The 26,384-nt window shown below is 66.8% G+C and overlaps 4 protein-coding genes across 8 annotated transcripts in view; 3 read left to right on the top strand and 1 right to left on the bottom strand.

The window, feature by feature from the left end:
• Positions 1–2,318, top strand: part of DAZAP1 (DAZ associated protein 1) — a 24,709-nt gene extending 22,391 nt beyond the window's left edge. For both annotated transcript variants that reach the window (XM_021547970.3, XM_021547971.3), the window contains exon 12: positions 1,359–2,318. In XM_021547970.3, the coding sequence (XP_021403645.1) occupies positions 1,359–1,531 (173 nt within the window). In that variant the 3' untranslated portion in view covers positions 1,532–2,318. The remainder of the gene's footprint in view (positions 1–1,358) is intronic.
• A 1,068-nt stretch (positions 2,319–3,386) lies between these two features.
• On the top strand, positions 3,387–5,644 carry RPS15 (ribosomal protein S15). The gene is made up of 4 exons (XM_077788759.2): positions 3,387–3,432; positions 3,707–3,792; positions 4,694–4,928; positions 5,483–5,644. The coding sequence occupies exons 1-4, from the start codon at positions 3,430–3,432 to the stop codon at positions 5,594–5,596; spliced, it is 438 nt and encodes a 145-aa protein (XP_077644885.1). The 5' UTR covers positions 3,387–3,429; the 3' UTR covers positions 5,597–5,644.
• Positions 5,645–7,361: 1,717 nt separating this feature from the next.
• On the top strand, positions 7,362–24,371 carry APC2 (APC regulator of Wnt signaling pathway 2). Of its 4 annotated transcripts, XR_014950246.1 has the most exons (16): positions 7,362–7,508; positions 11,647–11,805; positions 11,880–11,970; positions 12,038–12,206; positions 12,282–12,390; positions 12,478–12,591; positions 13,140–13,217; positions 14,043–14,123; positions 14,196–14,577; positions 14,668–14,763; positions 14,842–14,981; positions 15,555–15,632; positions 15,716–15,832; positions 16,177–16,391; positions 17,513–23,627; positions 23,664–24,371. XR_014950246.1 is itself a non-coding variant. In XM_077788823.2 (15 exons), exons 1-15 carry the CDS (start codon positions 7,401–7,403, stop codon positions 22,839–22,841), a joined length of 7,266 nt encoding a protein of 2,421 aa, XP_077644949.2. In that variant the 5' UTR covers positions 7,362–7,400; the 3' UTR covers positions 22,842–24,371. The 4 variants fall into 4 exon arrangements, 3 of the variants coding, with proteins under 3 accessions (XP_077644949.2, XP_085418296.1, XP_085418298.1); XM_077788823.2 differs by having other exon boundaries at positions 17,513–24,371; XM_085562172.1 differs by lacking the exon at positions 7,362–7,508 and adding an exon at positions 11,084–11,213 and having other exon boundaries at positions 17,513–24,371.
• GZMM (granzyme M) lies at positions 23,216–26,281 on the bottom strand. The gene is made up of 5 exons (XM_085562222.1): positions 25,918–26,281; positions 25,344–25,488; positions 24,735–24,995; positions 24,357–24,566; positions 23,216–23,483 (listed from the first exon to the last, which is right to left on the bottom strand). The coding sequence occupies exons 1-5, from the start codon at positions 26,211–26,213 to the stop codon at positions 23,463–23,465; spliced, it is 933 nt and encodes a 310-aa protein (XP_085418348.1). The 5' UTR covers positions 26,214–26,281; the 3' UTR covers positions 23,216–23,462.
• Positions 26,282–26,384: the final 103 nt, after the last annotated feature.

The raw sequence follows: 26,384 nt of genomic DNA on the forward strand, positions 1-26,384 counted from the left end.
TTAGTGTGTGCACCAGGGATGAGTGTCAGCACTAACACTCACCCTGCAAAATCAAATTAATTAATTACATTAATTTAAAATAATTAAAAATTCATTATCTCCGTGCAGGGCGCTCTTGAGGCTCGTCCTTGCAGTCCCCTCGGTTCTGATAGGATGGGTTTGTGTGCTCCACACCCTTCAGGGCACACCCCAAAGCTTTGTCTGTACTCCCAAGGTCAGGCTGAGCAGGAGGAGGAGCCTCAGGCAGGCCCTGGGAAAATTCCCTGGTGTTCCTTGCTGGACCTGTTGGAGAGAGGCAGGGACAGGGCTCAGGTGCTGGGGTTTGTGTTGGGGCAGTGCAAGCAGGTTTTATCCTGGTGATCCCTCCAGGCTCAGGTTTGGAGACCCTCAGAGCACGCAGCTGGCACAGCCCAGGGCAGCAGAGGGGCTGGAGCAGAGCCAGGCGTGGCAGCAGCAAGGCACTGAGTCCTCGGTGGCTGTGCAGGTGTGTGCACGCTCTGGGTTTCCTTCATCATGAGCAACCTGAGCCCTGTGCTGAGCTGCACCACTGCAGGGAGAGCAGCTCCAGGGTTGTTTTTCCACTCCAGCCTCACCCCTTGGCAAACAATCCCCCTGTAGTTTTGGGCACCTGCTTATCTGTGTCTGAACAAATGCCAGGAGGAGCATTTGCAGCTCCCAGAGCCCGAGCTGGCTGTGTTTTAGTGCTCATTAATGTCAGCAAGTCCTTGAGGGACAGGCAGAGCTTGAAATTGAACTGCTGAAGATGTGCTAAGAGACTTTGTTTGGGATTAAGAGAGTTAAACCTGCTCTAAGCCTGCACAGAGAGAGGCAGCACTGCAGAAATGCTCTTGGTAATTAGGAGCCTTAATAGCATCTTTCAGAGCAGGGGCTGGCACTGATGCCAGGATTAAGAGTCATATTTAATTATGAGAATTTGAATTAAATTTCTCAATTTCTCAGTCGTCTTAAAGTTACATCTAGTTGTAAATTTTGCGTTGGTAGCAGGGATTCCAGCCAGTCTTCTCTCTTGGAAAGAAAACCCCTGTTTTTGTCCCTGTCCCTAAATTCTGTTCACTCCAGAGAGGCCTGTGCAGGTGCAGGTCCCAGCCCGAAATCAAACTGCTCCCAAAGCAGATGGTTGAACTGCCAGCCTGGCTGGGATTACCCCAACCACAGCTCCCCTTCCTGCACAGCTTTTCCCTTCTGCTTTTTGCCCGTTTCCCCTCTGAGGAGGGCCGATCCCTGCCGGACCCGGAGCTCCTCGGGGCTGTGCTCCTGGCAGGGAGCGCTGTCAGCTGCGGGATTCACACCCGCGGCCGCTCCTGGAAGCTCATCCTGTGCCTTTCCCTTCTCCCCAGGGTATGGACAAGACTTGAGTGGGTTTGGACAAGGTTTCTCTGACCCCAGCCAGCAGCCCCCTCCCTACGGAGGCCCCTCGGTGCAGCCCTCCAGCGGCCCCCCGGCCGGGGGCAGCGGCTTCGGCCGGGGACAGAACCACAACGTGCAAGGATTCCACCCCTACCGGCGCTAGCCCGGGCTGGCAATCAGGGAGTGCTGTCCACAGGGATCTCTGGGCCCAGCTGAAGCCCGGGAGCCCAGACTTGTGAACTTGTGACAATCACATTACTTGATGGAAGAAAAACCTAACAACAGTTTTTTTTTTTTTTTCGGGGAGGGTGGGGTTGGGGGCAGATGGCTTCTGAAGGCAGAGCTGTGGGTGTTTGGACTGCAGTTTTTAAAGATTTTCCTTTTCTCTAACCCATCAGCACAAATAAAGAAAATGTCACTGGTTCAAATTACAGGGTTTTAAAAACGTCTTCAGCTTTAATTCAAAACTTCAGGTTTCTTTTTTTTGAAATTATTTTTCCTGAGCCTTTGTTTTACCGTATATTGTAAACTTTTATGTTTAAAAGAAAAAAAAATATATACATTTACAGATTGTGAAATTTTTAAGAGAAATTTTCTACTATGTATGCTGGCTTATTTTTTAATTTAAAACAGGGTTTCCGTGAGCGCTGTCGGAGGCGGGGGAAGAGCTGCAGCCCCTCCCTCCCTCCCTCCCTGCCCACGGCAGCGCTGGGGCGGAGGGTTCCGAAACTCTGGGAGTTGACAGAAACCTGCTGAGTGTATTTTGTTGTTTGTTCTGGGGGCAGAGCCGGGCCGGGGCAGGCGCAGGAGCTGCGCGAGGCACGCGGGGAGCGCTGGCTCCGGCCTCCACCACATGTGGATTTCCCTCAGGCAAAAAGGTTTTGGTGCGTTTGGCACTGAGCAGTGCCAAGCCCTGGTTTGAATAAAGACAAGAACCTTTGGATTAGAAACACCAGCCTGTCTCCATTTTTCTGGGGTTTTTTTTTGTTTTTTTTGCTTTTGTGAGTGTGGGTTTTCTGTGGAAGCCCCTTGGCAGCCCTGGGAATCCTTGGGGCAGCTTTGCTGGGCCTGTGTGGTGTCACCAGCTGTGCCCCCAGACTTGGTGTAATTAATCACTGTTAACGAGGTGGAGCTGGGGCCGTGTTGGGATATGTCTGTGCTGTGGAGGTCACTCCTGGCAGGAGCTGCATCAGTTCAGAATTCTGTATTTTGTGTGGCTCTGGTTCCGCTCGCTGTGAATCCTCTGGGCTCAAATCCTCCTGGCTCTGCTCCTCGCTCCGTTCCATCCCTGAGCTCGGAATTCCTGCTGGAACGGGAGCTGCTCCAGGGCTGGCAGTGCAGGTGTCGCTTCTGAGACCGACCGAGCTCCCCCGGAGCTGGAAAAGGCACGGCACCACCTGGAGCAGAGGACGCCCAGCATCTTCACCCTCTTCTGGGACAAGCCTTTGCACTTGGCTCCCGTCTGCCAGCAGCAGCTCCTCCAGGACCCTGCCGGGCCTGACCGGATCAACCGGTGCCCAGCGACCGGTTCTGCTCAGCCGCGCCCGGCGTGTCCCACCCTGACCGCTGCCTCCCGTGCGAGGGTGACGCTCCCCTGCACCGTGAAAAACCAAGGTGGAAGACCAAGGCGCCTTCCGAAAACAGCGCGGGGCGCTCAGAGCCGGCCCGGGGCTGTCCCGGTGACGGCGCCCTGTCACGGCTGGGCTCCACCTTGGGCCAGCGGGAAGGAGCGGCTTCGTGCGAACCCGAGATATCCCTGGATCACGAGGGGCAGGCTCGGGGGAAGAGCAGGCTCCGTCCTGGCAGCTGTGCCCCCTGTCCCCCGCTGTCCCGCGCTGCGGGCGCGGCCCCTTTAAGGGCAGTGAGGGCGGAAGCGCTGCTCGGGCGCGGCCCCTTTAAGGGCAGTGAGGGCGGAAGCGCTGCTCGGGCGCGGCCCCTTTAAGGGCAGTGAGGGCGGAAGCGCTGCTCGGGCGCGGCTTTTCCGCCCGCTCCTCCCGCGCGCTCTCGCGAGATCCGCCGCTTCCGGCGCGAGCGCGGCCTTTCCGAGCAGCCCCGGCCAAGATGGTGGGTGCGGGGGAGGCCCCGCTGCCGCCATCCGGCCCCATCCGCCGCCATCCGCGCTTCACCCGCCGCGGCGGCGCCGCCCGGGGCTCGGGGCTTCCCTGGGGGACGGGGAATGAGCCTCCCCGGGGCGCTGCGGGGGCTGGAGCGGGGCTGAGGGGAGGGGAGGGGAGCTCGGTGGGGCCGCGGCCTTCCCGGTGTACGGGACGGGGAGCGCGGGACCGGGCGGCCTTGAATCCCCTGGTCCGCCTGCCCTGACCCCCCTGTCCCGCTGCAGGCGGAGGTGGAGCAGAAGAAGAAGCGAACCTTCCGCAAATTCACCTACCGCGGGGTGGACCTGGACCAGCTGCTCGACATGTCCTAGTAAGGGCTGGGAACTCGGGCTGGGGGTCGGGGAGCCGGTTCTGCCCCGCGCCCGGGTTATGTTCAAATACCGCCGATAACGGGGAGAGGGTTTGGGCGCTCGGCAGCTGCTTTTTGGGCTGTTGAAAGTCCTTCCGTGGGTGACACCGTCAGGGTGGGGTCCCCGATCTCCTCCAGGCCTGCTCCGGGCTCTGTTGGGGTAACACTGTTGTTACTTCGGGGTCCCCGGGGCTCTCCCTGCTGTGCACCCCAGTCTGGGTGACACAGTGGCTTTGGGGTCTCGCCGGGGCTGTGCCCCTGGCTCACCTTGACCCTTGGGGATCTCTCCAGGACGTACCCCAGGTTCAGTTTGGGGTCCCTGGGCTGCTCCCCAGGCTGAGGTTGGGATCCCTGGGCTGTTGAGTTTGGGGTCCCTGGCTGTCCCCCAGGCTCACTTTGGGATCCCTGGGCTGTACCCCTGACTCACTTTGGGGTCCCTGGGGTGTCCCTGGGCTACTTCCCAGGCTCAGTTTGGGGTTCCTGGCCATCTCCTGGGGCTGTAGCCCAGGCTCTGTGGCTCTGGGGTCCCTGGGCTGATTCTGGGCTATCCCCAGGCTGGCTCTGGGGTCCCTGGGCTGTACCCCAGGATGTCTCTGGGGTCTCTGGGCTGGCTCTGGGGTCCCTGGGCTGTCCCCAGGATGTCTCTGGGGTCCCCGGGCTGGTTCTGGGGTCCCTGGGCTGTCCCCGGGCTGGCTCTGGGGTCCCCGGGCTGTCCCCAGGATGTCTCTGGGGTCCCCAGGATGTCTCTGGGGTCTCTGGGCTGGCTCTGGGGTCCCTGGGCTGTCCCCAGGATGTCTCTGGGGTCCCCAGGATGTCTCTGGGGTCCCCGGGCCGTCGCTGAGCTGCCCCTGTCCCCCGGCAGCGAGCAGCTGATGCAGCTGTACAGCGCGCGGCAGCGGCGCCGCCTGAACCGCGGCCTGCGCCGCAAGCAGCACTCGCTGCTCAAGCGCCTGCGCAAGGCCAAGAAGGAGGCGCCGCCCATGGAGAAGCCCGAGGTGGTGAAGACCCACCTGAGGGACATGATCATCCTGCCCGAGATGGTGGGCAGCATGGTGGGCGTCTACAACGGCAAAACCTTCAACCAGGTGGAGATCAAGGTGAGCTGGGGCCTGGCCGGCGGCTCTCGCGGTGAGCTCAGCGCCCGAGTGTTCACTTCCAGCTCTTTGTAAATCCTGCTCGTTGCTGTGCCTGGGAGGGCTCCGGGCTCCTCTGGGAGCGGGGTTGGCTCAGAGGGACACCTGGAGGTGTCACCCCAGACAGGCCCAGCTCTCAGAGGGGTCTCAGTGTGGCTCTGGAATAGCTGGAGTGATCCCTGTGGATCCTGGCTCCCAGCCTGCCCGGGATGAAACAGATCCCTGAGCTTCCCCAGGAGTGCAATTACCCAGGGAGCGCTGCCACTTGATGCCACCAGTGGGATTAAATGCCATTTCTTGCTCCTCCCTGGTGTTAAACCCAGCCTGGAAGGGCACAGATGCCACCGTGGCTCCCGTGGCAGCTCCCAGGAGGGGCAGAGCCGGGGAAGCCCCTCTGGCTCCACATCAGGGCACCGGGGAGGGCCTGGCTGGAACAACCGGGCAGCCCTGGCATGGGCACGGCAGGGATGTCCCCGTGCCCCCGGCGCTGTCCCCAGCACGGATGTCTCCACTTGCAGCCCGAGATGATCGGCCACTACCTGGGCGAGTTTTCCATCACGTACAAGCCGGTGAAGCACGGCCGGCCCGGCATCGGCGCCACCCACTCCTCCCGCTTCATCCCGCTCAAGTGACCTCGGGAGGGAGCCTCCTGCAGTGTAAATAAAGAAATTCCACCTGGATCCCTCTGTCTCCTGCCTCTCCATTCCCGGGGTGGGGGTCTGGCAGGTGCTGAACTCCACTCCACCCTCATTGGATGTTTCCCTGAGTATTCCCAGGTTTTTTGGCACTGCTTTCTGTCAGCACCTGCAGCAAACAAATCATCTGGGTTTAGTGAATGAATTAAATTCCTTGTTCTTCACTGGGAAGTGGGCAGTGGCACTTTAATGTTTACAGCATTTCCATGTATTTAACTTTATTTGTTAATAAAAATACTGGGAATGCGGAAATGTGGGACTGGGGAAAGGCAGGGGGTGTTCCCAGGCTCAGGACCAGCCTGGGTCCCAGGAGAAGCTGCCAAGGCCTGTCATGGGATGTCAAAACCCCAAACTATTGCTTTCTTTCCTTAATTTGGGAACCCAAAGAACCCAGTGACATTGGGTTGGGGGTGAACTGGGGGTTTGCAGCTCAGGCTGGGAGGGATGGATGTTTTGGGGGATGCTCAGGGGTGAGTGATGATGGGAAGGGAGATGAGTTCATCCCGGGTGGATGATCTGGTTTGTCCCTGGACTGAGCCAAATTAACCCAATGCTGGTCCCCAGCACCAATGGCAGTGAAGGGACCGTTTGTCCCCAGGCTGGTCCTGCCTTGTCCCTGCTGCTGGCTGGGGTCCCCTGGGGACTCCTCGGGGTCCCTCGGGTCCCCTCTGTGTCCCATTCCCGTGGCCGGTGGTGCCCTTTGTCCTCGAGGGAAGGTCCCCAGGCTCCGGGTCCCTTTTTGTTCAAGCAATGTGACCTTGGGAGTCCTGCTCCCACCCTTGGGTGGCAGCGGGGAGAAGAGGGCTGGGGTCACTCAGCTGGGTCCCTGTCCTGGGGTCTCTGTCCTGGGGTCCCTGTCCTGGGGTCACTGTCCTGGGGTCCCTGTCCTGGGGTCTCTGTCCTGGGGTCCCTGTCCTGGGGTCTCTGTCCTGGGGTCCCTGTCCTGGGGTCCCTGTCCTGGGGTCTCTGTCCTGTGGGGTCACTGTCCTGGGGTCTCTGTCCTGGGGTCCCTGTCCTGGGGTCCCTGTCCTGGGGTCACTGTCCTGGGGTCTCTGTCCTGGGGTCCCTGTGCTGGGGTCTCTGTCCTGGGGTCTCTGTCCTCTGGGGTCTCTGTCCTGGGGTCTCTGTCCTGGGGTCTCCGTCCTGGGGTCTCTGTCTGGCTGGGGACTCTCAGCCCCGGGGGGGCGATGCCGAGGGGGCCAGGACACCCCAGCTGGGAGGTGGGTGACAGTGACCTCGGTGGGTGACAGTGGCTTTGGTGGGTGACAGTGACCTCGGTGGGTGACAGTGGCCTCGGTGGGTGACAGTGGCCTCGGTGGGTGACACTGACCTCGGTGGGTAACAGTGGGGGTCGTCGTGAGGGTCCCGCTCATCCCGGGGCTCAGCCGGTGCTGTCGCATCTTGGGTGGGTCCCCAAGGACATGGGGGGTGACACCGGGCGGCTCGCGGGGCACAGATTCGGTCTGAAGGACCGGTTCGGTCTGCCGGGACCGGTTCGGTTTGCCGGGACCGGTCCGATCGGGCGCGGCAGGTGCGTTCCGGGACATGGGGACGGGGCAGATCCCGGCGTTTTTGCGGAGGCTGGAAAAGAGGTGGATGGAGGGGAGCCGAGCCCTCCGGGGGGTCCCATCTCCCCCCGCCCCGCACGGCCCGGGGGGGGCGCGGGGAGCCCCCGGTGCCGCCCTCTAACGGCGGCGGCGCCGCTGGAAAATCCCGACCGAGAGCGGGGGGCGGGGGCGGGATGCGGCTGCTCGGGGCCGCGCCGGAGCCTCGCCCAGCTCCACACCGCCCCGCACCGCCCCGCACCGCCCCGCACCGCCCCGCACCGCTCCGCACCGCCGGGGATGAGGTACGGCCGCACCTGCCCCCCGCACCCCCCGAGCCCCCGGGGGTCGCGGCGGCTCCGCCAGGGATGGGGGGGGCTCCGCGGAGGGGCCGGGGGGGATCGGGGCGCGGGGGCGGCTGGCGGGGCTCGGATGCACCGGGGGTCCCCGATCCGAGCCCCCTCCCCGCGGCGGGGATGCCGCCGGCCCCGGCTGCGCCGCATCGTGCGGCGGGCGCGGCTCCGTCCCGCGGGACCCGGAGGATCGGAGGGGACATTGGGGGACAGGAGGGGTTCGGGGCGGATCGGGGGGCTCGGGGGGAATCGGGAGCGTCGGGCAGCGGTTACACCCCGCATCCTGCAGGGACAAAGGCCGGACAATGCGGGGGCTCGGCGGGGAGTCCGCGGGAGGGGGGGAAGAGGGAGCAGCATCCCCGTCCCCATTCTCCCTCCATCCCCATCCCCATCCGTCCCCATTCCGTCCCCATTTCGTCCCCATCCTGCGGGCGAGGCGGGGGCTCGTCCCTGGGCTGGCAGCAGCTCCCCCCGCCCCGATGCGAGCTCGGCTCCCTGCAGCCCCCCACCCCTCCCGGCGCTCCCCAGCGCGGCTGGGCCCGGGATTGCGGCTGAGCCCCAAAACCTCGCCCAAACCAGCACCCCAAACCCTCCCCACAAACCCGCACCCCAAATCCACCTCCCAAACCCGTCCCTCAAAAACCTCGGCCTCTAATCCAGCACGACAACCCCACCCGGGGGGCACCCAAGGGTGCCAGCTCCCAGGAGGTGCACCCATCACCCCGGATGGGGGTGGGGGGTGGCTGCATCTCCCACCCCGCTGGCCCCCACGGCCACCCTGGGGCGTGGGGTGGATAAGGGGGGCCCTGCATTGTCAGGGGGCTGTGGCGGGGGTGTTGGGGACCCCAAGCTCACACCACCGCGGCCCCACACCCATCCCCAGGGTGATTCCGCGTGTGAGTGCGTGCGGGGCCTCTGGGGGGCTGCGGGGGTCGATGCTGTCCCCGTGTCCCCGCGTGTGTCCCCGCACGTGTGCAGGGTCAAGCTGGAGGGGGGGGCTGTGCTCCCCAGGGGGGTTTTGCTGTGCTCGGGGGTCCCCGGGGCCGGGTCGATCAGCCCGGGCTGGTGACAACACGCTGTTTGTTTAACGTCCCCGGGGGCTGCGGGAGCCGCAGCCGGCCGGGCTCAGCTGTGCCTGTGGCAGCGTGGCCGCGCTCGATGGCTGCGGTCCCTGTCCCCAGCCTCACCCGCAGCGCTGCTGCCCGGCGGGGGCGAGCCCAGGGCTGCGGGGAGCCTGGGGCACCCCCGGGGCTCCCCAGGGCTGCGGGGAGCCTGGGGCACCCCCGGGGCTCCCCAGGCCCTGCCCTGCTCTGCTCTGCTCTGGCATCACACGCGGCGAGCGGCGGCCGTGGGCAAGGCGCTGCGGTGATGAACGGTGCAGAGGATGGTTGGGGTGGTGGGCAGTGGGCACCGTGGGCACCGTGGGCAGCGTGGAGGACAGCAGGGTGTGCTGGGCAGTGCAGCTGCTGCTTCATCTGCAGCATCATCTGCCCTGCCAGCAAACTGCTGCATGGATCCAGGCCCCACCAGTGGCCGCGGCCACTCCTGGGGTGCCCTCAGCAGAGAGGGGCAGATTTTGGGGGTGGAAGGAGACACACCCAGGACCCCGAGCCATCACATCGCCCCAGGGTCAGCCCACGGCCCCGCCTGGAATCCAGCCCATGAGGGGACACCGGGTCCTGTGGGGCAGTGACCAACACGGTGCTGGAATGGAGCTGCAGCCTGTCCCCCTTTTCCCGCATCCCTGGTCCCCCTTTCCCACAGCCCTGTCCCCCCTTTTTCCCGCAGCCCTTTCCCCTTTTCCCGCAGCCCTGTCCCCCATTTTCCCACAGCCCTGTCCCCCCTTTTTCCCGCAGCCCTTTCCCCTTTTCCCACAGCCCTGGCCCCCCTTTTTCCCACAGCCCTGTCCCCCCTTTTTCCCGCAGCCCTTTCCCCTTTTCCCACAGCCCTTTCCCCTTTTCCCGCAGCCCTGTCTCCCCCTTTTCCCACAGCCCTGTCCCCCATTTTTCCACAGCCCTGGCCCCCATTTTCCCACAGCCCTGTCCCCCCTTTTTCCCGCAGCCCTGTCTCCCCCTTTTCCCGCAGCCCTTTCCCCTTTTCCCACAGCCCTGTCCCCCCCTTTTCCCACAGCCCTGTCCCCCCCTTTTCCCGCAGCCCTGTCCCCCCATTTTCCCACAGCCCTGGCCCCCTTTTCCCACAGCCTTGGTCCCCCCTTTCCCCTTTTCCCTCATCCCTGCCCCCCTTTCCCGCCGGCTCTCGCCGCTCTCTGGTTCCAGGTGCGGCCCCGGCCCCTCCCCTGCAGATCCCGGGGCCGCTGCAGCCCTGCCAGGAACTGGGGGGAGCAGAGCTCAGCCCCCCCCTCCATCAACCCCCCAAATATCCCAGCCCAGACCCCCTCGGGAGGGCAGCCTGAGCACCCCGGCTGCTCTTAGAGGTGGGGGTCCCGCAGGGGAGGGGCCCTGCTGAGCAGTTGGGTGGGTGCACACAGCTTTGGGGTGCTGGGGAGGGGGAACGTCCTCCCCTGGAGGAGTGGAAGCGCCTGGCTCCCGTTATCCCCCACAAGGCTGAACGCCCCCATCCTCCACGCCCGAGTGCTCAGGAAGGGCCGGGAGCCGCCTGTGCTCCCCCATCGCTGTCGCCATGGCAACAGCAGCCCGTGCTCATCCCGCATCCATCCCGCATCCCGCATCCATCACCCCGCCTCCCCCGCGGCGTCCTGCCTTCCCTGTCCCTCATCCCTCACCCTGCACCCCAGATTCCGGATCCTGCAGCGATCATCCCGCACCCCTCATCCTGCATTTCACATTCCCGCATCCCTCATTATCCATCCCGCACCCCTCATCCTGCATTTCACATTCCCGCATCCCTCATTATCCATCCCGCACCCCTCATCCTGCATTTCACATTCCTGAATCCCTCATTATCCATCCCGCACCCCTCACCCTGCATTTCACATTCCTGCATCCCTCATTATCCATCCCGCACCCCTCATCCTGCATTTCACATTCCCGCATCCCTCATTATCCATCCCGCACCCCTCACCCTGCATTTCACATTCCCGCATCCCTCATTGTCCATCCCGCATCCCAATCCCGCATCCCTCATCCCACACCTCCCCCTTCCCCTGCTCCCCACCCTCTGCCCGGGGTTATTTCTCTCTCCCGGGGGGAATTTTTGGCAGCTGTGGGGGGGGATTGACACCGTGGGGGTCTTCGTGTCACTTGGCAATCACGGGCAGGGGGCACCCCCGGCAGGACCCGCAGGGCGGGACGGGAGCTCCCCCGCCCTGTGGGGTGCAGGGCTGAAGGAGCAGATTTGGGGGGGCTCCTGGGGGTGGGAAGGACACCGATGGGGGGGCCTCGGCTCCCACCGCTGCCGGGTGGGGCCTCTGTGCTGGGAGGGGGTGCAGGGACACCCAGAGGGGCCCCAGGGAGCCGCCGGGGGGTGTCAGAGCTGGGGGGGGTCGATCGCTGCCGCCCCTGACCCGCTTTGGGGGGGGATGTGGGGTGGGGGCAGCCGAGGGGAGTGGGGAGCCCCCATTGCTCCCCCACCGCCGGCTCCCCCCGGGGGCACGACCCTCTGGGGGGGTGAGGAGGGGTCCCCAACCCCAGACCCCCCCCAAGCGTGTGACAGCGCCGTGCGCGTCCCCCCGGGCAGGTGCGAGGGGCGGTTTGGGGGGGACACAGGGGGGCTGGGAGGGTTTTTGGGGGGCGGAGCGGGGCGGGGGGGGCGCCGTGGAGGGGCCGGGGCTGCCCCCGGTGCCGGTGGGAGCGGAGCGGGAGAAGGTTGGCAGCGGGAGAAGACAAAAGCGAGACAAAGGCAGCGGAGAGCGGAGCTCTGCGCAGGCTGCGAGCCGGGCGGGGGCTGGGGGGGCCCTGCCCGGGCTGGGGGGCGGCGCCGGAGCCCACCCTGAGCCGGGGCCGCCCCTCGGGGGGGGTTTGGGGGCAGCGGGGCTCGGGGGGCTCGGGGGGCGCGGGCGGTGGGTGCTCAGCGCCGTGCCGCGCTCCCAGCTGGGTGCTGGGTGCTGGGGGGGCTGCGAGGGTGCTGCGGAGCCCCCCCGGGTGCTGCCCACCCCCAAATCCCCCCCCAGGCACGGGAGGGGGTGAAGATGTCCGGCTCCATCGCCTCGTACGACCAGCTGGTGCGGCAGGTGGAGGCGCTGAAGAAGGAGAACAGCCACCTCCGGCGGGAGCTGGAGGACAACTCCAACCACCTCTCCAAGCTGGAAAATGAGACCTCGGACATGAAGGTGGGGACACACCCCGAACTGGGGGGGTTTCCATCCACGTCTCCCCGTCCTTAATGCTTCCACCGCTGTTTTAGGAGGTCCTGAAGCACCTCCAGGGCAAGCTGGAGCAGGAGGCCCGAGTCATGGTGTCCTCGGGGCAGACGGAGGTGCTGGAGCAGCTCAAAGGTGGGTGCCCGGGCAGGGTGGGCAGGGGGAGACCCCGCCAAGCCCACCCTGACAGCGCCGTCCGCAGCCCTGCAGATGGACATCAGCAGCCTCTACAACCTCAAGTTCGCCCCGGAGGCGGCGAGCACCGGGCGCGGCGCCGAGGAGAGCCCGCCGGGCCCCGCCTCGCACCGGGACGGCCCCGGGGAGCTGGGCAGGGCCACGCTCCGCATGCTGGAGGAGCTGGACCGCGAGAGGTGACGGCCTGGGGGGGACAGAAGGGGCTGGGGGTGGTCGGGGGGGCTGCGCTGACGGAGCCCTGCCGTCCGCAGGTGTTTCCTGCTGGGGGAGATCGAGAAGGAGGAGAAGGAGAAGATCTGGTACTACGCGCAGCTGCAGAGCCTGGCCACGCGGCTGGACGAGCTGCCCCACGTGGAGACGGTGAGTGGGGGGCACCCCCTGGCCCCCCCAGGCCCCTGGAGCCGCCCGGAGCCCGGCCCAGCTCAGGCCGGCCCCTGTGCCCCCCAGTTCTCCATGCAGATGGATCTGATCCGGCAGCAGCTGCAGTTCGAGGCGCAGCACATCCGCTCGCTGATGGAGGAGCGCTTCGGCACGGCCGACGAGATGGTGCAGCGGGCACAGGTCGGCTCCTCCCCAGAACTCCTCCCGCTCCGCCGCCGGGGGGCCCAGACCCATGGGCTCAACTCTGGGCACCCTCACAAGCACCCCTGGGTGCCCTAGAGCAGCTCCTGACACCCTGGAGCAGCTCCTCGCACCCTACACCAGCTCCTCACATGCTAGAGCAGCTCCTTGCACCCTACAGCAGCTCCTCACACCCTAGAACGGCTCCTCACACCCTACACCAGCTCCTCACACCCTAGAGCAGCTCCTTGCACCCTAGAGCAGCTCCTGACACCCTAGAACGGCTCCTCACACCCTACACCAGCTCCTCGCACCCTACAGCAGCTCCTCACACCCTAGAGCAGCTCCTCACACCCTACACCAGCTCCTCACACCCTACACCAGCTGCTCACACCTCACACCAGCTCCTCACGCCCTACACCAGCTGCTCACACCTCACACCAGCTCCTCACACCCTCACACGCCGTTCCTTGCACACTTCCACCCCCTCCCATCCCCTGTGCTCCTGGGGGGTCCCAGCCCCCTCCAAGCCCCTCTGTGCCCCCCAGATCCGGGCGTCCCGGCTGGAGCAGATCGACAAGGAGCTGATGGAGGCGCAGGACCAGGCGCAGCAGCCGGAGCCGCAGGTAGCGGGGCCGGGGGTCGGGGTCCCTGTCCCCGCGGGGTCGGGAGCCGGGGTCCCCATCCCCGTGGGGCCCTGGGGACAGGGCCAGCACGGCCCCCCCGCCCTTGTCCCCGCGCTGTCCCCTGGCACGGCCGGGCTTTGTGCCGGGCGGGCACCGCGGAACGGGAGTAGCCATGGAGACCAGAAGTAGGCCAGGCGGGCGGGCGGCGCGGGGGCTCCCGCGGCATCTGGAGCCGCCAGGGCGGGCGGCCTGCCATCTTCATCGGCATCATCGTCATCACCGTGGCCACGGGCTGCCAGCGACGTGGCGCCAGGGTCACCCACAGCCCCCCTGCTGTCATTGTCCCGCTGTCACCCACAGCTCTACCATCAGCATCATCATCATCATTGTCATGGGCTGCCATCGCCATCGCCGCACTGGCACCCACTGCCAGGGACACACTGTCACCCACTGTCACCCACAGCCCCGTCACTGTCCCCCACAGCCCTGCCATCAGCACAGTCCCATCATCACCCCCCTCCCACACCCCCATCACCCCCAGACACCCCCAGATCCTCACAGCCCCGTTTCCAACCCCTCCATCGCTACCCAGGCTCAGCCCATCCCCTCCCCGCTGCCCACCCACGCTCTCCCATCCCTGCGCCAGCAGCCCCCCCCCCCAGTCCCAATCACCCCCGATTTTCCCTTAAAATACTTCAAATCCCCCCCGGCACTGCCGGCAGCGACGCCTGGGGATGGCCGGGGGTGGCAGGGAGGTGGGGAGGGGCTGGGCAGGTGGGCGAGGGCACTGCAGGGCAGCCCCCCCCACCTGCCCCTCCTCTGCAGCTCTGCGGGAAGGGCCCGGGCGAGGCGGGGGACGCCAGCCTGGACCCCCCGACCCACCCCGAGGAGGGCGGCGGCACCAAGGTGAGCGAGGGGCGGCCGGGCCGGGCCGGGCCGAGCCCACCGGGGCCGGGCGTGACCCGCGTGTCCCCGCAGGTGGAGGTGGTGTTCTGGCTGCTGTCCATGCTGGCCACGCGGGACAAGGAGGACATGTCCCGCACGCTGCTGGCCATGTCCAGCTCGCAGGAGAGCTGCCTGGCCATGCGCAGGTCGGGCTGCCTGCCGCTGCTCATCCAGATCCTGCACGACTCGGACGGGGAGCCGGGACCCCCCGAGAGCCCCACGGGCGCCAAGGACGCGCGGATGAGAGCCAACGCCGCCCTGCACAACATCGTCTTCTCGCAGCCCGACGAGGGCCAGGCCAAGAAGGAGATGAGGGTGCTGCATGTGCTGGAGCAGATCCGCTCCTACTCCGAGACCTGCTGGGACTGGCTGCAGATGCAGAGCCGGGACGGGGCGCGGGGCCCCGAGGGCGCCGGTACGGGCTGGGAGAGATGGGAGGGCTGGGAGGGACTGGGAGGGACTGGGAGGGACTCGGAGCATCCTCGGTGACCCTCATGCCCCGCAGTGCCAGTGCCCATCGAGCCCCAGATCTGCCAGGCCACCTGTGCCATCATGAAGCTGTCCTTCGACGAGGAGTACCGGCGGGCCATGAACGAGCTGGGTGAGCGCGGGGAGGGGCCTCCTTCCCTCTGCACCCCACCCAGGGGAACCCCAAAATGACCCCCGCCCCGTCCCACAGGGGGGCTGCAGGCGGTGGCCGAGCTGCTGCAGGTGGACTACGAGATGCACAAGATGACCAACGACCCCCTGAACCTGGCGCTGCGACGCTACGCGGGGATGGCCCTCACCAACCTCACCTTCGGCGACGTGGTCAACAAGGTGGGAGGGAATTTTGGGGGGATCTGCAGGGTTTGGGGGGATCTGCAGGGTCTGGGGGGGATCTGCAGGGTTTGGGGGGATCTGCAGGGCCTGGGGGGGATCTGCAGGGTCTGGGGGGATCTGCAGGGTCTGGGGGGGATCTGCAGGGTCTGGGGGAGATCAGCAGGGTCTGGGGGAGATCAGCAGGGTCTGGGGGGGATCAGCAGGGTCTGGGGGGGATCTGCAGGGTCTGGGGGAGATCAGCAGGATTTATGGGGGATCAGCAGGGTCTGGGGGGATCTGCAGGGTCTGGGGGGGATCAGCAGGGTCTGGGGGGGATCTGTAGGGTCTGGGGGAGATCAGCAGGGTCTGGGGGGGATCTGCAGGGTCTGAGGGGGATCAGCAGGATTTATGGGGCATCAGCAGGGTCTGGGGGGGATCTGCAGGGTCTGAGGGGGATCAGCAGGATTTGGGGGGGATCAGCAGGGTCTGAGGGGGATCTGCAGGATTTGGGGGGGATCAGCAGGGTCTGAGGGGGATCTGCAGGGTCTGGGGGTTGCAGTGTCACCCTCACCACCCTCATCCTCCCCTCAGGCCACGCTCTGCTCCCGCCGGGGCTGCATGGAGGCCATCGTGGCTCAGCTGGGCTCCGACAGCGAGGAGCTGCACCAGGTGGGTGCTGCTGGGGCACCCTGGGGTGGGGGACAGGCAGGGGGACGGTCCCCACGCTCACTCGCCCCGCTCTGCCTCTCCAGGTGGTCTCCAGCATCCTGAGGAACCTCTCCTGGCGCGCTGACATCAACAGCAAGAAGGTGCTGAGGGAGGTGGGCAGCGTCACCGGGCTGATGCGCTGTGCCCTGCACGCCGGCAAGGTGAGCCTGGGCCGGGGGACAGCGGGCACAGGGTGACCAGACAGGGCTGTGTGTCCCCCTGGGGTGGTGCCAGCAGGCACAGGGTGACCTGGCAGCGCTGACAGGGTTGTGTGTCCCCCAGGGGTGGTGACAGTGGGCACAGGGTGACCTGGCAGGGCTGTGTGTCCCCCTGGGGAGGGTGACAGTGGGCACAGGGTGATCAGACAGACCTGACAGGGCTGTGTGTCCCCCTGGGGTGGTGACCAGACAGGGCTGACAGGGCTGTGTGTCCCCCTGGGGTGGTGCCAGCGGGCACAGGGTGACCTGGCAGCGCTGACAGGGTTGTGCCTCTCCTCCCGGGGCAGGAGTCGACGCTGAAGAGCGTCCTGAGCGCGCTGTGGAACCTCTCGGCGCACAGCACGGAGAACAAGGCGGCCATCTGCGGGGTGGAGGGGGCCCTGGGCTTCCTGGTCAGCACCCTCACCTACAAGTGCCAGAGCAACTCGCTGGCCATCATCGAGAGCGGCGGCGGCATCCTCAGGAACGTCTCCAGCCTCGTGGCCACGCGGGAGGATTACAGGTGGGGGCACCCGGGGGACCCAGGAGCTGGGGGTGGCACTGGGGGATGCCGTGGCCGGGGCAGGATGAGAACGGGGCACCCCGGGCTCCGTGCACCCCAGGATGGCCTCGGGGCATGACACAGCTGCAGGCACAAGGGGTGTGGAGATGGGGGGCCCTGGGCACCAGGGGTGGCCTCGGGGGTGCAGCAGGAACGGGGGGCACGGCAGACCCCCGGGACAGCACTGGGGGGATGTCACGGCTGGGCAGGGGTGGGGTCACCTTGCACCCCTGGGACTGGGCAGGGAGCAGGTCCAGGACCACCCTGATGGCCGGGGAGCTGTGGGAACTCAAAATGTCCCTCAGACATTTTTAGAGGTTCCAGGCCTTGGTCAGAAGCATTTGAGGCCCTGGCAGGCAGCTGGAAACAGCTGTGATTTTGGGTTTGAGCCATGGGATGAGTTACCAACCTTGGAGGTGGAACAAGCAGTCACAAAGGGTTAGATGGGATAGTAAAAGTAGTTACAAAACAGAGGGGAAATTTTCTAGTGTTGTACAGGGGGATTTTAGCACCTGTCCAGGGGGGTTTTTACTTTGTACATGGGGGTCAGAAGTTCTAAGATGGAGGAAAGTGGGCTGATCCTGTTCTTCCTCCTTCGTCTTCCTCACCTCCATGTTCTTGGTGATGTTGGCACTCACAGATTGGTTTAGAGTAGAAAAGCACTTTGTAATGTAGGTAGTAGGTATTGGGGGGAAACTATAAACATGTAACACGTAATGTACCATATAAAAGATAGAAAGGCAGTATTTAATATAGGTAATAGGCATTGGGGAAAACTATAAACATGTAATATGTAATATATCATATAAAAGATAGCAGCAGCCCTGGGTGGGGGGAGAGAGAAGAAGACAGCAGACAGGGAGGATGTCAGGGTGTGTGTGTGCCTCTGCCTGAGCTGTGAGCAAACCACAGCAGCCCCAGAAGAAAATCTTTTAGATAACTCACAATAAACTGCCTTGAGACTGAACAGCAGAGCCTGCACAGTTTTCCTTTGGAATCACGGGTTAAAAGAGAAATTTCACCACCACACGGGACCCCAGAGCAAGGCTGGGGTTCTCACGGGGGTCCCCTCTGTCCCTCAGGCAGGTGCTCCGGGACCACAACTGCCTGCAGACGCTGCTGCAGCACCTGCGCTCGCACAGCCTGACCATCGTCAGCAACGCCTGCGGCACCCTCTGGAACCTGTCGGCCCGCAGCCCCCGCGACCAGGAGCTGCTGTGGGACCTGGGGGCGGTCAGCATGCTCCGCAACCTCATCCACTCCAAGCACAAGATGATCGCCATGGGCAGCGCGGCCGCGCTGCGCAACCTCCTCACCAACCGGCCCCCCAAGTACAAGGACGCGGCCGTGGTGTCGCCGGGCTCCTGCATGCCCTCGCTCTACATGCGCAAGCAGAAGGCGCTGGAGGCCGAGCTGGATGCCAAACACCTGGCGGAGACCTTCGACAGCATGGAGAAGCAGAGCCTGAAGGGCCAGAGCGCCAAGAAGCCGATGCGGCACATGGAGAGCCTGGTGAAGGACTACGCCTCCGACTCCGGCTGCTTCGACGACGACGAGGTGCCAAACATCTCCACGGGCGTGGAGACGGCCGGCGCCTCCGTGCTCTCCATGTTCCTCAACTCCTCCTTCCTGCAGGGCCAAGCGCTGCCGCGGGCGCTGGCGCAGCGGCGCTGCCCGGAGCCGGAGAAGGACGGCAGCGGGAAGGCGGCCGAGCCCAGGAAGCCGCCGCCGCCGGAGGACGACGTCTCGCTGGCCGCCGAGAAGTTGGCCAACAAGATCTCCAGCACGGTGGCCAAGATCGACAAGCTGGTGGAGGACATCTCCACCATGCACAACTCCTCGGACGACAGCTTCAGCCTCAGCTCCGAGGATCACTGCCTGGACTGGCAGTACGGCCCCGAGGACGGGCACGAGGCGCGCGCCCAGTCCTGCTCGCCGTGCCGGCTGTCGGACGCCGGCGGCTTGGCCAAGCGGGAGGGCCTGAGCCGGGCGCACACGCTGCTGCGGCTGAAGGCCGCCTGCACCAGCCTGTCCACCGACAGCCTCAACAGCGGCAGCACCAGCGACGGCTACTGCACCAAGGAGCACATGAAGCCCTGCCCCAGGGCCGCCTTCCTGGACTACCGGGAGGAGCTGCAGCGCTACCAGAAGCGGCCCAGCCGGCTCGACCTCAAGAGCATCCTGGGCAAACCGGAGCGGGCCGAGCCCCCCGCACGGGAACCGGCCGAGCCAGACAAACCCGAGCAGCGGGACCTGCCCGAACGGGCCAAGAAGATGGTGACTTTCCCCAGCCCCAAGGTGCCGGAGAAGGACACGGAGTGGAAGAAGGAGGTGGGCACCAAGCCCCCCACCGACCCCCATGTTCGCACCATCAAGCTCTCTCCATCCTACCAGCACGTTCCCGTGCTTGAGGCCCTGGCCAAGAGCAGCACGGCTGCTGGCCACCAGCCCTCCCTCCTGGGCAGGAAGCAAGCCTGGCTCCCCCCGGCGCTGCTGCAGGCGGCCGAACCCCTGAGCAAGATCCCGGAGAAGCTGGCGGCCCAGCCAGCGGCCTCGGCGGAGCAGGAGTCAGTGCAGAAGTACTCGGTGGAGGACACCCCAATCTGCTTCTCCCGGTGCAGCTCCCTGTCCTCCCTCTCCTCAGCAGACAATGTGCTGGACGGGCAGAGCCACAGCGAGAACGACCTGGACAGCGACTCCTCCCTGGAGATCCTGGAGATGGAGGAAGGCGACACGGAAGGGGAGGATGTGAGGCAGGAGAAGGAGAAGGTGGTGGATCCAGGTCCCACCACGCCTGTGGGGATCTCCCAGCCCATCACCATCCCCTTCCCGAAGCGTGACAAGGTTTTCCTGCGCGAGGCCTCGCCCTCGCGCCAGGAGGACCTGACGCCCTCGAGCTCCTCGGAGAACTACATCCAGGAGACGCCGCTGGTGATGAGCCGCTGCAGCTCCGTCAGCTCCCTGGGCAGCTTCGAGAGCCCCTCCATCGCCAGCTCCATCCAGAGCGACCCGTGCAGCGAAATGATCAGCGGCACCATCAGCCCCAGCGAGCTGCCCGACAGCCCCGGGCAGACCATGCCCCCCAGCCGCAGCAAGACTCCGCTCTTCGAGCTGGGCTGCCAGCCCGAGAAGGAGACCAGCCAGTTCAACATCCAGTGGGAGAACAACGTCAAGAAGTTCATGGAGATCACCGACTTCAAGGAACGCTTCCAGCTGCCCCAGGACCTGGACTCCATGGTCTACTTCACGGTGGAGAAACCCAACGAGAACTTCTCGTGCGCCTCCAGCCTGAGCGCCCTGCCCCTCCACGAGCACTACGTCCAGAAGGACGTGGAGCTCAAGCTGATTCCCACCTTCCCGGAGAAGAACAGCCTGAACTTCGCGGCTCACGAGAAGCGGGAGGAGCGGCGGGAGGAGCGGTTCCTGGAGGGCCGGCGAAGGGCCGAGCGCCCCGAGCCCCCCGACGACGACGACATCGAGATCCTCAAGGAGTGCATCAGCTCGGCCATGCCCTCCCGCTTCCGCAAGGTCAAAACCTCGCTGCTGTCCGGGCAGGTGCTGCACCCGCAGACCAAGAAGCCGCTGCACGTCCCCGTCTACATGCTGGTGCCGGCCCCCAGCCACCCCGGCGTCCCCAGGCACCTGCGAGCCACCGCCCGCGACCTCTTCAAGGACGACGACTCCTTCACCGACTCGGCCGACGGGACCCCCGTCAACTTCTCCAGCGCCGCCTCGCTGAGCGACGAGACCCTGCGGTACCCGGCGGGCGAGGAGGCCGAGCAGCCCCCGGCCGAGCGGCGCCGCCGGCCCGGCAGCATCCCGGCCCGCCGGGCCGCCTCCGGCAGCTCGGCCCCCGCCCGCCTCGGCCCCGCCGCCAAGGGCAAAGCGGGGCCGGGCCGGGGCGAGGGGAAGCGGGGCCAGACCCTCCCGAAGGAGCTGGGGGTGGGCCGGGCCGGCGGTGCCCCCGGGAGGAAGGATGACGCCCTGGAGGACGGGGTGGTGTTCCAGTCGCTGTGCCACACCACGCCGACGGAGGAAGCCGTCTACTGCTTCTACGACCCGGATTTGGACGAGCTGCCCGAGACGGGCAGGGACGGGTCCGGCAGCAGAGCCCAGCCCGGCCGGGCGCCGCGGAGGGAGCGCTGGGGAGGCTCCGTCCCCAACAAGGACCCCGAGCCCGGTCCCCGTCCGGCGAAGACGAAGCCTCAGAACAACCTGATCGCCGACGAGACGCCGCCCTGCTACTCCCTGAGCTCCTCCATGAGCTCCCTGAGCGACGCCAACCTCTCCGAGGGCGAGGAGCGGGGCCAGCCCTGCGGCAAAGCCACCTGGCCGCGGTCAGCGGCCGCGGGGCAGGCGCAGGGGGGCTCGCCCAGCTCCCCCAGCCTCAACTCGGAGGATGATCTGCTGCAGAAGTGCATCGGCTCGGCCATGCCCAAGCGCCGGCGGCCCGCGGCTCGCCGCAGGCTGGTGGAGAGGAAGCAGAAGCCGCAGGGCACCGGCGGGAGGGAGCGGAAAGCCGAGGCCAGGCATCACCCCGAGGAGGACGCCGGCTCCGACCGGGGCTCCGACCTGGACAGCGTGGAGTGGCAAGCCATCCAGGAGGGAGCCAACTCCATCGTCACCTGGCTGCACCAGGCTGCCGCCTCCCTGTCCCGGGAGCCTTCCTCCGAGTCCGACTCCATCCTGTCCTTCGTGTCGGGGCTCTCGGTGGGCTCCACGCTGCAGCTCTCCCTGGGCAGGCAGGAGAAGCCGCGGCCCGGCAGCGCCTCCGGCCGGGACCCGGCGAGGAGGGAGCGCAGCAAGGCCCGCCCGGAGCGCAAGGACGCGGCCGGTGCCCGTCCCGCCGGCCGCGCCAGCTCCCGGGCGGAGCGGAGCCCGGCGCCCGCCAAGCCGGTGCCCAACCTGCCCGTGGTCTTCCGCGGCAGGACCGTCATCTACATGCCCAGCCTGGCCAAAGATGCCCCCAGCCCACGGGCCACGCCGAAGAAGAGCCCCGCGGCCAAGCCCGAGGCGCCGCCGGCCAAGAACCTCTCGCTGAGCCAGCAGCGCTCGCGGAGCCTGCACCGGCTGGGCAAAGCCCCCGAGAGCGGGGAGCTGGCGCTGCCCAAGAGGAGCACGACCCCGCCCGCCCGCATCGGCAAAGGGCCCCCCTCCTCGGGCTCCTCCCGCACCTCCACGCCCTCCCAGCACGCCCCCAAGAAGCTGCCGTCGCCCTCGCAGGTCACCAAACCGGCCGCGGGCAAGGCGAGCGGCTCCTCCTCCCCGCCGGGACCCCCGGCCAGAGCCCCGGCTCCCAAATCTCCGGCTCCCAAGCAGTCCAAGACGCAGAAGTCGCCCGTGCGCATCCCCTTCATGCAGAAGCCCAGCAGGAAGGTGCTGCCGGGCCGGGGGGCCATGCCGGTGCTGGAGGAGCAGGTCGATGGCTCCAAGGCTCGGCCCGCGGGGCCGGGGGGCAGCCGGCTCAACCTGGTGCGGATGTCATCCGCCCGCTCCAGCGGGAGCGACTCGGACCGCTCCGGCTTCCTGCGCCAGCTCACCTTCATCAAGGAATCCTCCAGCCTGCTGCTGCGGCACCGCTCCGACCTGTCCCCGACGCCGCCGGCCGCCTCGCTGCCTCGCCGGGGCTCGCCGCAGCGCAGCCGAGCCGCGCTCCCGGCCGTGTTCCTCTGCTCCTCCCGCTGCGACGAGCTCAAAGCCGCCAAAGCGGCGAGCCCCGGCCAGCGGCCGCTCATCCCCAGAGCCCAGCCCGGCGGCAAAGCCCCGGCCGGGGCCAAGCCGCCGCGCCGGACCAGCTCCGAGAGCCCGTCCCGGCTGCCGGTGAAGACCAGCGTGCCCGCGGCCGAGCCCTTCAAGCGCTACTCGTCCTCGCCCAACATCAGCGTGGCGCGGCGGGCGGCCAGCCCGTCCTCCGTGCGCTCCGAGGCGGCGGCGCGGCGGCGGCAGAACGAGCCGGCTCCCGGCGGGCCGCCGGGAAAGCCGCCGGTGGTGATGATGAAGGGCACGTGGCGGAGGATCCGGGACGAGGACATCCCGCACATCCTCAAGAGCACGCTGCCCTCCTCCGCGCTGCCGCTGGCGGGCTCTGGCGACGAGGAGCACCCCGGCAGGAAGACCAGCGACGCCGTGGTGCAGACCGAGGACTTCGCCACCTCCAAGACCAACTCCAGCACCTCTCCCACGCTGGAGACCCGCGAGGGACCCCCGCACCCCCGCGTCACCGGCGATGGCGAAGCCCCCAAGGCCGCCCTGCCCATCTCCTTCGGCCACGAGGCGCCCGCCGGGACCTTCCCCGGCAGCCGGCACGGCTCCCCCAGCAAGGCCGCCCGCGTCACCCCCTTCAACTACGTCCCCAGCCCCATGGCGGTGACGGCGGTGGCCGACAAGGCAGTGGAGAAAATCCAAGCCTGATGATGCCCCAGTGGGGGTCCTGTGACACCCCCAGCCCCGCGGGAGCTGCCCAGGACTGTGTTTGGGACACACATGGGGATGTGGGGACAGCTGGGGACCAGTGAGTCACCCCAACCCGCTGCTGGCCCCGGCTGGGGTCTTGCTGTGCTAAAGCATCGCCATTCCCAGCAGCAAGGATTGGACAGAGCTGGGGACATTCCAGGTCTGGGGTGGTTCTCATGGACCATCCCCTCCCACTGATGGACATCCAGGGACAAGCTGAGGTGGGGCCGTGTCCCCACGTGTCCCCATCCTGCTCACCCAGGGGCTGATCCCACACAGCACAACCGGTACCAGGAAAACCCCGCACGCTCCAGCTTGTCTGGCACCAGCTCTGGCTCTGCTGATGATGGCAGCTCATTTATTAACAGGGAAGGGATGCAGAGGAGAGGCTTTGGAGGGGGAGATGGGGACCAGAAGCCCCGTTTGGGGGACGAGGATGTCCCGCTGGAGGTTCCTGTTTGCTGATGGGTGACCTGTGCCAGTCTGGGGTGGTGGCAAGTGGAAATGGTGCAGGAGAAGCCGGGCAGGGCTCGTGGGGGTCCCGATGGGCTCATGCCAGGGGCTGCTCGCAGGGTGCTGTCACCAGGCTGGGGGGCTGCTCTGGGAGGGGACAGGGTGCTGAGCTGGCACTGGGATGCCCAACCCCCAGGAAAGGGTCTGGGGTCCCTCACCTTCACCCAGAGGCCCCCAGCCTCCCACCCCCCAGGGCAGGAGAGCCTCGGCTCGCAGCCAGGATCCATCCAGGTGTGTCCTTGTGGATGTGGACACGGATCCATCCAGGACTGGATCACGCCCACGAGCACACGGCCTCCCAGCCCCAAAACCCGGGGGACACCCCCACTCCTGCTGCCAGCCGGGCCCAGGTGCCAGCACTGGGGTGTGTGGGAAGTGCCTCAACCCTTAGGAGTGGGATGGGCTGCAGAGGGACCCCCAGTCCAGGTGGTCCCAGACCCCTGGGATACCTCCACTGCTACGCCACCACTCCCTGCTGTGGATGAGTGACCATCCCAGTGCCACCGGGGGCTGTAGGGACAGACACAGGGCTATGGGGACATGTACAGGGGACACACCTGGGTGGCTGTGGGAACACAGTCAGGAGCTCTGGGCTGCACTGGGGACACACAGTGGGGCCAGGGAGACACCAGGACCGTGCGGATATGCAGGGGGTCCCCAGGGACGAGCACTGGGGTCGTGGGGATGGGCACACCCCGGTGCCCACTGGAGCCCCCCTGCCCTGGCAGTGGCCGGCATGGAGGGACCAGTGGCTGGGACTGAAGAAAAGGAGGAAAATCCCAGGAGCAGCACTCCTGAGTGAGTGCAGGGGTGGCAGGAGCATCGCCCCTCGGCTACCAGCCACCTCCCTCCCCCTCCTCCACCGATAATCCCGCCGGGCTCCGCTCACCGTCACTGTATCTATGTACTAAGGATGTTATTTTACCAGACTCTGGACAGTATTCCCAATTAAAAGCCAACCTGTGTAAATAGGAAGGGGTGTTTGGTGTCTCCCGGGTGTTCGGGCTGGCCGCATCCCCTCCGCAGCGTTTTCCGGATCCATTTCTTGTTCTTCACGGTCGAGGCGGCCACCGGCGGCTTGGAAGGGTCCGTGGGGTTCCTGCTGCTGAAGGACACCACACCGGCCACCGCCGGCCGCTTCCCGCACACCAACGGGCCCCCCGAGTCACCCTGAGGGCGAGGCGACACCGGGGAGTGGGCACGGGGACAGGGACCCCCACCACGGCCAGGGGGACATCTCGCCCGCCCAGGGTGAGCATCCTCCCCGCCCCCGGAGCCCCCCTCGGCCGGGCTCGGGGCGGGCAGAGCTTTGCAGCCCTCGGAGCCCCAAACCCTCACCTTGGCGGGCGCCGAGCCGCGGCGCTGCCCCTGGAAGCAGATCATGGAGGGGCCGATTTCGCCGTGCCAGAAGCGGCTGCTGTTGCATTTCTGCGTGTCCATCACCGTCACCTCCAGCTCCTGCAGGGTGGGCGACGGCTTCCGACCCTGGGAGTCCACGACCCCCCAGCCCGCCAGGCTGCAGCGCTCCCCCGGCGCCGGCTCCCGTCTCGCCAGCGAGATCAGCCGCCGTGTCTTGCTCAGTGTCACCTTCCCGTCCAGCTGCGGGCGGGGGGCAGTGTCAGAGCCCCCCACCATGGGCAGAGGGGCTGGCAGGGAGCCCCCCAACACCGCGGTCAAAGGGGAGCACCCCAATGCTGCACCCCCCCCAAGGCCACGGCTCGAAGGGGAGCACCGAGCCGGTGCAGCGACAGTGCGAGCGGGGAGATGTCACCCAGGTGTGAAATCTCTTGGGGGTGACAAGAGGAAATGTCACCGCTCGCCCCGGCTGCGAGCGCAGCGGCACCGACGCCGTGCGAACACACCCCCGCCCCTTCCCGGCAGCGCTTCCCGGCCCCGCCGCCGCTCCGGCCCCGCTCGGAGCCTCCCCCGCGCCGGCCCGAGCCCCACCTGCAGCAGGAGCAGGTCGTTCTCCATCGTCTGTGGGTCGTAGTCGGGGTGGGGACAGGCAGCCCGGATGTGGAAGCTCTGGGTGCTCGCCCCGCTGTCCCCCAGCTTGTGCAGCCCCACCACCAGACGCCCCTCGCTCTGCCACCTTCCCCACCAAGGGAGCGCTGTCAGCCCGGTGCCGCTCACCGGGAGCCCCGTCCCAACCCCGGGAGCGCTGTCAGCCCGGTGCCGCTCACCGGGAGCCCCATCCCCGCCCCGGGAGCGCTGTCAGCCCGGTGCCGCTCACCGGGAGTCCCGTCCCCTCCCCGGGAGCGCTGTCAGCCCGGTGCCGGTCACCGGGAGCCCCGTCCCCGTCCCGGGAGCGCTGTCAGCCCGGTGCCGCTCACCGGGAGTCCCGTCCCCTCCCCGGGAGCGCTGCCAGCCCGCTGCCGCTCACCGGGAGCCCCATCCTAACCCCGAGAGCGCTGTCAGCCCAGTGCCGCTCACCGGGAGCCCCGTCCCCGCCGTCAGCCCGGTGCCGCTCACCGGGAGCCCCGTCCCCGCCCCGGGCAGGACCGAGCCGTGCCGGACTCACTTCTCACGCAGGCAGTGCGCGGCTGTCAGCGCCCAGCGCCGGTGCAGCAGCGCTGCCCCGCAGGAGCGATTCCCCTCGAGCTGGAGGAGCACCATGTAGGGCCGGGAGTGCTTTTTGGCCTCGTGTCCCCCGATGATCGAGGGCTGGAGCCGGGTCCCGTCCCCACCGGCACCAGCCACCGCCCCGGCCGGTGCGTCCGAGCCCACGCCGGCCCCACCGGCCCCACCGGGCCGGGGCTCAGCCCACGGGAGGGGCGGCAGCAGCAGCAGCAGCAGCGGCCCCAGGCTCGGCCCCATCCCGCCCGTTCCGCGGCTCCCGGTGCAGCCGAGCTGGACGAGCCGCGGGTGACAGCGGAGCAGGGCAGGAAGGGGAAGAAGCACCCACAAGGTCGCGCCTGGGAGGGTGGGACACACCCGCACACCATCCCCCGCCCCCAGACAGAAAGCGGCACGTTCAGCTCCCAAAAA

Source organism: Lonchura striata, chromosome 28 (genome assembly GCF_050655825.1).
Source record: "Lonchura striata isolate lonStrDom1 chromosome 28, ASM5065582v1, whole genome shotgun sequence".
NCBI classification, from domain to species: Eukaryota; Metazoa; Chordata; class Aves; order Passeriformes; family Estrildidae; genus Lonchura; species Lonchura striata.

Coding starts and splice junctions, on each gene's coding strand:
- RPS15 (XM_077788759.2), top strand. Junction 3,793..4,693: donor CAGCTGCTCGACATGTCCTA/GTAAGGGCTGGG, acceptor GTCCCCCGGCAG/CGAGCAGCTGATGCAGCTGT. Junction 4,929..5,482: donor TCAACCAGGTGGAGATCAAG/GTGAGCTGGGGC, acceptor CTCCACTTGCAG/CCCGAGATGATCGGCCACTA.
- APC2 (XM_077788823.2), top strand. CDS start 7,401: ATGCGGCTGCTCGGGGCCGCGCCGGAGCCTCGCCCAGCTCCACACCGC. Junction 13,218..14,042: donor CGCAGCAGCCGGAGCCGCAG/GTAGCGGGGCCG, acceptor CCTCCTCTGCAG/CTCTGCGGGAAGGGCCCGGG. Junction 14,124..14,195: donor AGGAGGGCGGCGGCACCAAG/GTGAGCGAGGGG, acceptor GTGTCCCCGCAG/GTGGAGGTGGTGTTCTGGCT.
- GZMM (XM_085562222.1), bottom strand. CDS start 26,213: ATGGGGCCGAGCCTGGGGCCGCTGCTGCTGCTGCTGCTGCCGCCCCTC. Junction 24,996..25,343: donor ACGACCTGCTCCTGCTGCAG/GTGGGGCTCGGG, acceptor CCCCGCCCGCAG/CTGGACGGGAAGGTGACACT. Junction 24,567..24,734: donor GCGGCTCGGCGCCCGCCAAG/GTGAGGGTTTGG, acceptor CCTCGCCCTCAG/GGTGACTCGGGGGGCCCGTT.